The sequence below is a fragment of the Anolis sagrei genome, chromosome Y (assembly GCF_037176765.1).
Source record: "Anolis sagrei isolate rAnoSag1 chromosome Y, rAnoSag1.mat, whole genome shotgun sequence".
Classification (NCBI taxonomy): Eukaryota; Metazoa; Chordata; class Lepidosauria; order Squamata; family Dactyloidae; genus Anolis; species Anolis sagrei.
The window spans coordinates 78958590-78970390 of record NC_090035.1 but is presented as its reverse complement, the minus strand read 5'-3'; the positions used below and the strand labels follow the sequence as shown (position 1 = coordinate 78970390).

Below are 11801 nucleotides of genomic sequence, written 5' to 3'. Positions count from 1 at the left end.
GCCAGAAGCTCACCCTGCTCCCCGGATTCAAACCACCAACCTTTCGGTCAGCAATGACTGCATGGAGCACCATTACTATCCCGCCGGAGCGGTACCTATTGATCTACTCACATTTGCATGTTTTCGAACTGCTAAGTTGGCAGAAGCTTGGGCTAACGCCGGGAGCTCACCCTGCTCCCCGGATTCAAACCACCAACCTTTCGGTCAGCAATGACTGCATGGAGCACCATTACTATCCTGCTAGAGCGGTACCTACTGATCTACTCACATTTGCATGTTTTCGAACTGCTAGGTTGTCAGAAGCTGGGGCTAACGGTGGGAGCTCACCCTGCTCCCCAGGATTTGAACCGTCAGCAAGTTCAGCAGCTCGGCAGTTTAATCAGCTGTGCCACCAGAGGGGTCGAATCCCACTGCACCACCAGGGCATCAAAATCATAAAATATCCCAAAAGCAAACTCTGATTTTTGCCATTTCATTACCTCGTTGCATAAATCAGAGGTCCTCAAACTATCTAAACAGAGGGCCAGGTCACAGTCCCTCAAACTGTTGGAGGGCCGGATTATAATTTGAAAAAACACGGACAAATTCCAATGCACACTGTACATATCTTGTAGTGCAAAAACACTTAAAAACAATACAATATTTAAAATGAAAAACAATTTTAACAAATATAAACTTGTCGAAGGCTTTCATGGCCGGAATCACTGGGTTGTTGTAGGCTTTTTCGGGCTATATGGCCATGTTCTAGAGGCATTCTCTCCTGACGTTTCGCCTGCATCTATGGCAAGCATCCTCAGAGGTAGTGAGGTCTGTTGGAACTAGGAAAATGGGTTTATATATCTGTGGAATGACCAGGGTGGGACAAAGAACTCTTGTCTGTTGGAGCTAGGTGTGAATGTTTCAACTGACCACCTTGATTAGCATTTGATGGCCTGGCAGTGCCTGGGGCAATCTTTTGTTGAGAAGTGATTAGATGAACATGAAAGGCACTGCAGACTACTTCAACCAGAGAAGCCAGCCAGAGCAGAGTACCTGATGAACCAACCTGGACACAGCATATTCTTTGAGAACACAGAAGTGCTGGACCACTCTCACAACCACCATGTCAGACGACACAGAGAAGCCATTGAAATCCACAAGCATGTGGACAATTTTAACAGAAAGGAGGAAACCATGAAAATGAACAAAATCTGGCTACCAGTATTAAAAAACTCTAAAATTATAACAGCACAACAACAGAGAGGTAACAAATAAGGACATCTAATCACCTCTCAACAAAAGTTTGCTCCAGGCACTGCCAGGCCATTATATAGTAATCAAGGTGGTCAGTTGAAAAATTCACACCTAGCTCCAACAGACAAGAGTCCTTTGTCCCACCCTGGTCATTCCACAGATATTTAAACCCATTTTCCTAGTTCCAACAGACCTCACTACCTCCGAGGATGCTTGCCATAGATGCAGGTGAAACGTCAGGAGAGAATGCCTCTAGAACATGGCCATATAGCCCGAAAAAAACCGACAACAATCCAGTAGTATTTTGCATTATTACTGTTGCATTATTATTATTTTTTCAAATTTTGTTATATACTGTGACCAAATTGGAACAAAATCCCACCAAAAATCCCAAAAGTATTATTATTTCCACCATGGAAAATGGTGCAATTGGTTAAACCCTTGTGACAGCAGGACTGAAGACTGACAGGTTGCGGATTCGAATCCGGGGAGAGTGAAGATGAGCTCCCTCTGTCAGCTCCAGCTCCCCATGCGGGGACATGAGAGAAGCCTTGCACAAGGATGGTAAAACGTCAAAACATCCGGGCAATGTCCCCTGGGTAACATCTTTGCAGACGGCCAATTCTCTCACACCAGAAGCGACTTGCAGTTAGTCAAGTCGCTCCTGACATGGGGAGAGTATGGATGAGCTCCCTCTGTCAGCTCTAGCTCCACGTGCGGGGATATGAGAGAAACCTCGCACAAGAATGGTAAAGCATCAAAACATCCGGGCAATGTCCCCTGGGTAACATCCTTGCAGACGGCCAATTCTCTCACACCAGAAGCGACTTGCAGTTTCTCAAGTCGCTCCTGACGCAGGGAGAATGTGGATGAGCTCCCTCTGTCAGCTCTAGCTTCCTATGCGGGGACATGAGAGAAGCCTTGCACAAGGATGGTAAAACGTCAAAACATCCGGGCAATGTCCCCTGGGTAACATCCTTGCAGACGGCCAATTCTCTCACACCAGAAGCAACTTGCAGTTAGTCAAGTCGCTCCTGACATGGGCAGAGTATGGATGAGCTCCCTCTGTCAGCTCTAGCTCCCCGTGCGGGGACATGAGAGAAGCCTCGCACAAGGATGGTAAAGCATCAAAACATCCGGGCAATGTCCCCTGGGTAACATCATTGCAGGCGGCCAATTCTCTCACACCAGAAGCGACTTGCAGTTTCTCAAGTCGCTCCTGGCACGAAGCAAAAATGCATAGAAAATGCTATTCTCTATGGAACTCAACCAGGTGTGAATTTTGCTCAGAGCAAAGCCCTTATTACACCATGTTTCTGTGCAAGAAACAGCATTTCTGTACAGGAAACACGATTTGCACGTGGAAATGGTTTTGCACAAGACGTCTGGGGAATTTTGCACACAATAAATCCCAAACTGGAGAGTCTGAACAATCCAGGATTCTTCTCTCATCTGGATTAGTTGACCTTTTTTTAAAAAAATTGACCTTTTATGACCTTTTCAGCCCTAGCACCAAAACACACACCCCAAAATATTGTGCTTTTTTCTGTTGACGTTCCTCAAACTCCCCGCTGGAATCAAAGAGTCTGGTGCGAGAAACGGGTTCACGGGCACAAGGGAGATGACTACACAGCACTGTTATTCCTCTTTTAATGCTATGGCTGCCTTTTGAGGGATGCTGGGATTTGTAGTTTAGGAAAGGACAATCCCCAGGATCCCATAAGAGGCAGCCATGGCAGTTGAGATGGAGTAGCAGCACCTAGATGTTCACACAATGGCTGTGCAGAGCCTTCGTTTTACAAAAAGGTTAAATTCAACATCTGGAAATGACTGAAACTCCCGTCCTGGCCCAAGGATCGAAGTTAAGAGTTGAGTTGTGAGATCATGATGGTCTGTAGGCCACAGCTGTTGGGGATGGTTCTCCTTGGGTTGCCATCCTGAGAACTGGAAGGCCTCCTTTCTTACAGATAGGACTTCTTCTGCTCCATAGAGTCACATGGGACAGACCTTACAGTGTTCCTTGCCATCCCAAGACAATTGGAAGGCCACCTGTCTTAAGGAAGGACCATCTCAAGGCATCTGGAAGCTCTCCTGTCTTCTTGTTCTCCATAGATCCATGGATGAAGAGCACCGAGGTGCCACATGATGATGTTGGAGGACACCTACGTTCATGGAGGGACAAAAATATGGCGAATACTTCTTGTTCTCCATAAATCCATGGATGAAGAGCATCAGGTGCCACATGATGATATTGGACGACACCTACGTTCATGGAGGGACAAAAATATGGCAAATACTTCTTGTTCTCCATAGATCCATGGATGAAGAGCATCAGGTGCCACACGATGATGTTGGAGGACACCTACGTTCATGGAGGGACAAAAATACGGCGAATACTTCTTGTTCTCCATAAATCCATGGATGAAGAGCATCGAGGTGCCACATGATGATGTTGGAGGAGACCTACGTTCATGGAGGGACAAAAATACGGCGAATACTTCTTGTTCTCCATAAATCCATGGATGAAGAACATTGAGATGCCACATGATGATGTTGGAGGACACCTACGTTCATGGAGGGACAAAAATACGGCGAATACTTCTTGTTCTCCATAAATCCATGGATGAAGAGCATTGAGGTGCCACATGATGATGTTGGAGGACACCTACGTTCATGGAGGGACAAAAATACGGCGGATACTTCTTGTTCTCCATAAATCCATGGATGAAGAGCATCGAGGTGCCACATGATGATGTTGGAGGACACCTACGTCCATGGAGGGAAAAAATTACGGCGAATACTTCTTGTTCTCCATAGATCCATGGGTTAAGAGCCACATGGGACAGACCTTATAGTGTTCCTTCCCATCCCAAGACAATTGGAAGGGCACCTGTCTTAAGGAAGGACCATCTCAAGGCACCTGGAAGCTCTCCTGTCTTCTTGTTCTCCATAGATCCATGGATGAAGAGCATCAAGGTGCCACGTGATGATGTTGGAGGACACCTATGTTCATGGAGGGACAAAAATACGGCGAATACTTCTTGTTCTCCATAGATCCATGGATGAAGAGCATCGAGGTGCCACATGATGATGTTGGAGGACACCTACGTTCATGGAGGGACAAAAATACGGCGAATACTTCTTGTTCTCCATAAATCCATGGATGAAGAGCATCGAGGTGCCACATGATGATGTTGGAGGACACCTACATTCATGGAGTGACAAAAAATATGGCGACCCAAGTGAGAAGGCGCTTAGACAGGATGAAGAGCCACATTGCAATGGGTTCTGCACCATGATGATGTAAAGATGATGTGGAAGGCAGGTCCATATCTACGTTCGGCATCAGGGATTTGATGAAAGGATGACGACCCAGTTGGAAAGGTGCTTAGGATCAAGAGCCAGGTGTCCATAGGATCAAGAGCCAGGTGTCCACGCCACAAGATGACGCAGAAAGGGGACAGCTGTGTCCATGGATGGATGAAAGGATGGCAACCCAATTGGGAAGGCGCTTAGACAGGGCCACAAATCTCATCGAAGTCAGTGGAGAAGAACAAGAGAGAAAGGGCTGGGAACCAGTTCCTGATGGAGGTCTCGGATGATGACTCAATTGGAAAGGTGCTTAGACAAGATTAAGAGCCACGTGGCAGTGGGTTCTGCACTGGGATGATGTGTTGGGAGGATAGCTGTGTCCATGGATGGATGAAAGGACACCAACCCAAATCTCATGGAAGTCAACAGTGAAGACCAAGAAAGGTTGGCTGCGGAGCAATGCCTGATGGAGGTCTCGGATGATGACCCAACTGGGAAGGCGCTTAGACAGGGTCATGAGTTATCCCAAGATGATGTGTTGAGAGGATAGCTGTGTCCATGGATGGACGAAAGGATACCAACTGAAATCTCATGGAAGTCAACAATGAAGACCAAGAAAGGTTGGCTGCGGAGCAATGCCTGATGGAGGTCTCGGATGATGATCCAACTGGGAAGGCGCTTAGACAGGGCCATGAGTTAACCCAAGATGAGGTGTTGGGAGGATAGCTGTGACCATGGATGGACAAAAGGATACCAACTGAAATCTCATGGAAGTCAACAGTGAAGACCAAGAAAGGTTGGTTGTGGAGCAATGACTGATGGAGGTCTCAGATGATGACCTAACTAGGAAGGCGCTTAGACAGGGCCATGCGTTATCCCAGGACGATGTGTTGGGAGGATAGCTATGTCCATGGATGGATGAAAGGGCGCCAACCTAAATCTCATGGAAGTCAACAGTGAAGACCAAAAAAAGTTGGCTGTGGAGCAATGACTGATGGAGGTCTTGGATGATGAGCCAACTGGGAAGGTGCTTAGACAGGGCCACGAGTTATCCCAACATGATGTGTTGGGAGGATAGCTATGTCCATGGATGGACGAAAGGATGCCAAACCAAATCTCATGGAAGTCAACAGTGAAGACCAAGAAAGGTTGGCTGTGGAGCAATGGCTAATGGAGGTCCCGGATGATGACCCAACTGGGAAGGCGCTTAGACAGGGCCACAAGTTTCATGGAAGTCAACAGCAAAGACTAGGGAAGGGGTGGCTGTGGACCAGTGTCCAATGGGGGTCTCCAAGGGCTTCTTCCCCCATCAACTCCACCAAGCGTCCAGGCGCCGGACCCTGACCCGCTGCTTGTAGTGATACTCCTTGAGGTACTCCTTCAAGGCGCTGGGGATGGGTAGGCGTCCAATACCATCGTAAGTGGTACAGCAGGTGACCACGGCCCGACAGAGATGCTGCAGGCCGAAAGGGAAAGTGCGGTTCACTGGGATGGAGAGGAGCGGCTCGAAGAACATGCAGACGCTGGGGTCCTTGTAGTGCTCCAGGAGGCCGGTGACGGTGGGAGCGTGGAAGACGCTGGGGTCGTGGACGTCGAAGCTGAAGTTGTGGTTCCACTGCTCGATACGGGCGTGGAGGGAGCGGCCGTAGCGCCGGAAGCTGACCGAGAAGAGATAGTCCTCTTGGGCCGAGTCTCGGAGGAGGAAGGTGCCCTCCGGCTTGCCGTCGAGAAGGGCCTCAGCCTCGTAGCGGTCCATCACTCCCCAGTAGCAAGGCAGCTGCGTCAGTTGAAGCAAATCCGGAACAAGGCAGTGGATGTAGTCGATTTGGGTATGGACCCGGTAGCCGTCCTTGATGTCTGCCATTGTGGAAGATCCGGCTTCCTCCTCCTCTTCCTCTTCTTCCTCCTCTTCGTCGGCAGCGGCCAACGTAACCCGGCTGGCGCCAACCAACTCGTTCATCCCGTGCGCCAATTTGGGGCCAAGCTTATAGAGCGGATTGATCTGAGCGGTCACCTCGAAGGTGTGGATCAAAGCGTCCGGAGGCGGCTCTACGCCCTGCTCGATGCTGATGCGCCGCCGTTCGCGCAAGCGGTCGTCTTCGTCCTCGGCCGTCGGAGGCAACACCGGCGTCAGCACTTCTTGCTCGGAAACGGGCGCCGTGTGCTGCTTGATGAGATTCCAAGTGCGAGCCAACTCCGATCCGGGTGGGAAAGGGCACGTGTCCAGCATCAGCTCCCTCAAATGGATCTTGCGCTGGGACGACAGGTCTGGGGAACGAGGGGCACTCTTGAGAGGGAAGCACTGCCCCACGGCCGCCTGGAGTTTCTGCCGCAAGGAGCGGGCCACCCCTCTGCTGGGTTCAGGGTCCATCTGACCATCGGCCGCTGGCTCTGCCTCCAGCGACAACAGGCTCTGGCTCGTCCTGGCCTTCCAGCGGCCACCGGAACGGTTACCAGAGCCTCCATCCGGCTTCACCTTGGGCCGGGCTCCGCCGTCCTGAGACATCGTTCCCAACAGTAGAAGGAGCTACGAAGATGGAGCTAGGCCGAGAGAGATGTCTCCTGGCCAGTGGCTCAGCATCGTGGTTGCAGGAATTGTCTGGCGACAGGCAGGACCTTGGAAAAAAGCAAGAGAAGACATCGCCACTGTTAGAAAGTGGAAAACACAGCCTGGAAGTCTCCATCTCTGGAGATTTTTAAGCATAAGCAGGATGGCCATCTCTTGGGAAGGCTTGGATTGTGTCTTCCTGCCTGGCACAAGGGGGCTGGACTGGGTGAACCTTGGGATCTCTTCCAACTCTAGAATTCACCCCTTTAACCCATTGACTTGGCCACGGTGGTCCACGCTCTGGTTACATCCCGTATAGACTACTGCAACGCTCTCTACGTGGGGTTGCCTTTGAAGACGGCTCGGAAGCTCCAACTAGTCCAATGCTCGGCAGCCTTGATGTTAACAGGAGCGGAGCGCAGGGAGCATACAACTTCTCTGCTGCGCCAACTCCACTGGCTACCGATCTGCTACCGGGCTCAATTCAAAGTGCTGGTATTGGCCTATAAAGCCCTAAACGGTTCCGGCCCAAGCTACCTATCCGACCGCATCTCTGCCTATGAACCCACCAGGACTTTGAGATCTTCCGAGGAGGCCCTGCTCTCGATCCCACCTGCTTCTCAAGCTCGGCTGGCGGGGACGAGAGATAGGGCCTTCTCGGTGGTGGCTCCTCGGCTGTGGAACGCCCTTCCTACGGACATTAGACTAGCACCATCTCTAATGGTATTCCGCAAAAAGGTGAAGACCTGGCTGTTTGAGCAGGCGTTCCAATAATGAGTGCAATGCTTGGTTGATGAACACTGGAATGGAACAATGGATGACGACTCTGGAAAATGTTTTTGATGATGAGACGATGGCGAATGGCTATTGTAGTAATTGTTAATTGTTGATTAATTGTGCAATGTGTTAAGTTGATAACTGTTTTTATACTGTAACATTGAATTCTTCTGTCTCTTATTGCTGTGAACCGCTGTGAGTTGCCTTCGGGCTGAGAACAGCGGTATATAAGTAAGGTAAATAAATAAATAAATAAATAAGGCCATCTCTTGGGAAGGCTTGGATTGTGTCTTCCTGCCTGGCACAAGGGGGCTGGACTGGGTGAACCTTGGGATCTCTTCCAACTCTAGAATTCACCCCTTTAACCAATTGACTTGGCCACAGTGGTCCACGCTCTGGTTACATCCCGTATAGACTACTGCAACACTCTCTACGTGGGGTTGCCTCTGAAGACTGCTCAGAAGCTTCAACTAGTCCAACGAGCGGCAGCCAGATTACTAACAGGAGCGAGATACAGGGAGCATACTATTCCTCTGCTGCGTCAGCTCCACTGGCTGCCAATTAGCTTCCGAGCACAACTCAAAGTGTTGGTGTTGACCTATAAATCCCTAAACGACTCCGGCCCAGTTTACCTGTCCGAACGTATTCTCCCCTATGAACCATCAAGGTTGTTAAGATCTTCTGGAGGGGCCCTGCTCTCGGTCCCACCACCTTTGCAATCGCGTCTGGTGGGGACGAGGGACAGGGCCTTCTCGGTGGTGGCCCCTAGGCTCTGGAACACTCTCCCGTTGGAGATTAGATCTGCCCCTTCCCTCCTGACTTTCAGAAAGCTGGAAAAAAACCTGGCTTTGGAATATAGCATTTGCAGAAGGATGATTGAGTCAATAACGGCTGACCACACTGGCGGAGGGTGATGAATTTGTGATTTTACTTTGACGACCTGGCTTTTGTAATTGTATGATCGGTATTTTAATGTGTTTTTGTATTAATGTATTATGATGCTATTATGTTTATTCTATGTGTGTATGAATTTTCTGCTGTTTAACGTGCCAGTAAAACCAAGCCGAGCCGGGAGAATCCATGTTGCAAAATCCAAATTTCCTTTTCCTATTGCCGCTGGCCTCTAATCGAACGCCTGCCCCCCAGAGCCAGGTCTTCAGTTGTTTTCTAATGAACAGGAGGGAGGTGGCCAACCTGATGTCCTTAGGGAGAGAGTTCCACAGACGGGGGGCCACTACCGAGAAGGCCCTGTCTATCGTCCCCACCAACCGCGCTTGCAAGAGTGGTGGGATCGAGACCAGGGCCTCTCCTGATGATCTTAAGCTTCGTGATAGTTCATAGCAGGAGATATGTTCGGACAGGTAATCTGGGCCAGAACCATTCAGGACTTAAAAGGTTAAAACCAGCACTTTGAATTGTGCCCGGAAGCTAATCGGCAGCCAGTGGAGCTGGCACAACAGAGGAGTGATACGCTCCCTGTACGCTGCTCCGGTTAACAACCTGGCCGCCGACCGCTGGACTAATTGTAGCTTCCGAGAAGTTTTCAAAGGCAGCCCCACGTAGAGAGTGTTGCAGTAGTCTATTCGGGATGTAACCAGAGCATGAACCAACGTGGTTACATCCCGAATAGATGACTGCAAGATTGGTTGGGAGGAGCAACTACTTGGCAGAGAAAGCTAAAAAATATTATTATTATTATTATTATTAATAATAATAATAATAATAATAATATAGCTTTATACCATTCTACCATGGTATTATTATTATTATTATTTAGCTTTATACCATTCTAACATGGTATCAATAATAACAATAACAAAAACAATAAGTTTTCAAAGGCAGCCCCACGTAATAAAAAAAAGAGAGGAGGTTTTGGGTTGCCTAATTTTAAGCTATACCACGAAGCATGTGCCTTGATTTGGATCAGAGACTGGATGAAACTGAAGAATGAGAAACTCCTTACATTAGAAGGCCATGATCTTCGGGTTGGCTGGCATGCCTATGTATGGTATGGAAAAGAGAAACAGGAAAGAAATTTTGGTAACCACTTTATCCGATCCTCATTACTTAGAATCTGGGAACGATATAAAAATTATTTCTATTCAAAAATCCCGCTTTGGATATCCCCCGTGGAAGCAAAGCAGAGAAGATTGTTGGGCTGGACAAATTGGCCCACTTATAAAGACCTTCTGAGACAAGGCTCGACGGAACTAAAAACGTACGAAGATATAAAACAGAGTTATCCAAGGATAATCTGGCTGAACTATTTACAAATAAAAGAACAATATAATCAAGATAAAAAGATGGGCTTCCAGCTCAAGGAAGAATTTTGGGATAAAATGCTAATAACGGAGACAAAGTGCATCACAAAATTATACGATAATTTGCTAGACTGGTCTACGGAAACGGAACTTATAAAAAGCTGTATGATAAAATGGGCGGAGAATTTTAAAAAACCAATAGCGATGACGGATTGGGAAAAAATGTGGAACAAAAAATTAAAGTACACATACGCCACAGATTTAAAAGAGAATTGGTTGAAAATGTTCCACAGATGGTACATGACACCAGTTAAACTAAATCAGATGTATAAAAATGTATCTAAGACCTGCTGGAAATGTAAAGAACATGATGGAAGCTTTTTTCACCTTTGGTGGACCTGCGAAAAATCTCAACAATACTGGAAAGAAATACATGACGAAATGCAGAAACTTTTTAAGAAAAAATTCCCCAGAAAAGCGGAATACTATATGTTGGGAATTACAGATGGAGATATAAACCTAGACTTAAATGAAGATATTTTATTCGTCTACCTGACAACAGCTGCCAGAATTGTGTTTGCACAGCTCTGGAAACAGACAGAAATACCGGACAAATTCAGGTGGGTGAAGAAGATAAATGAAATTAAGGACATGGATAATTTAACCTTTTTATTAAGAACGAATACAGGCAATCCAATAAAACAAACTGATTGGACAATAATTGAAGAATATATCAAAAACCTGGTCCAAAGATAAGTTATCATAGAACTCGGAAAGAACATTTAGTGGCACGAAGACGCTGAGAAAGATGTACAGGAGCAGAGCCGGAAGGAGGCCCATTTTTTTTTTTTTTGTTTGTTTGCTTGTTTTTGGTTTTGGTTTTTTCTATGCTCTGTGATTTTTGTGTTTTTTACATTTCCAACTGTTCTATCTTCTTCATATTATTCCCCCTCTTTCGTTGTAGTAGATGTAGTTTACAAAAACCTAATAAAACATATATACAATAAAAAGGCAGCCCCACGTAGAGAGCGTTGCAGTAGTCTATTCGGGATGTAACCAGAGCGTGGACTAAGATTGGTTGGGAGGAGCAACCACTTGGCAGAGAAAGCTAAAAATTAATAATAATAATAATAATAATAATAATATAGCTTTATACCATTCTACCATGGTATTATTAATATTAATAATAATAGTAATAGTAATAATAATTTAGCTTTATACCTTTCTAACATGGTATCAATAATAATAATAATAATAATAATAACAATAATAATAATAATAATTTAGCTTTATACCATTCTCCCATGGTATCAATAATAACAATAACAAAAACAATAAGTTTTCAAAGGCAGCCCCACGTAGAGAGCGTTGCAGTAGTCTATTCGGGATGTAACCAGAGCGTGGACCAACGTGGTTACATCCCAAATAGACGACTGCAAGATTGGTTGGGAGGAGCAACCACTTGGCAAAGAAAGCTAAAAATTAATAATAATAATAATAATAATAATAATAATAATAACAATAATAATTTAGCTTTATACCATTCTACCATGGTAATAATAATAATAATAATAATAATAATAATAATATAGCTTTATACCATTCTAACATGGTAATAATAATAATAGTAATAGTAATAATAATTTAGCTTTATACCATTCTAACACAGT

The 11801-nt window shown here is 46.4% G+C and overlaps 1 protein-coding gene across 1 annotated transcript in view; it reads right to left on the bottom strand.

Moving 5' to 3' along the window:
• Nucleotides 1–1345: 1345 nt before the first annotated feature.
• LOC132781086 (suppressor of cytokine signaling 5-like) overlaps nucleotides 1346–11801 on the bottom strand; it is a 16393-nt gene continuing 5937 nt past the window's right edge. Inside the window, exon 2 of the mRNA XM_067461500.1 lies at nucleotides 1346–7161. Within this exon, the coding sequence (XP_067317601.1) occupies nucleotides 5855–7051 (1197 nt within the window). The 5' untranslated portion in view covers nucleotides 7052–7161 and the 3' untranslated portion in view covers nucleotides 1346–5854. The remainder of the gene's footprint in view (nucleotides 7162–11801) is intronic.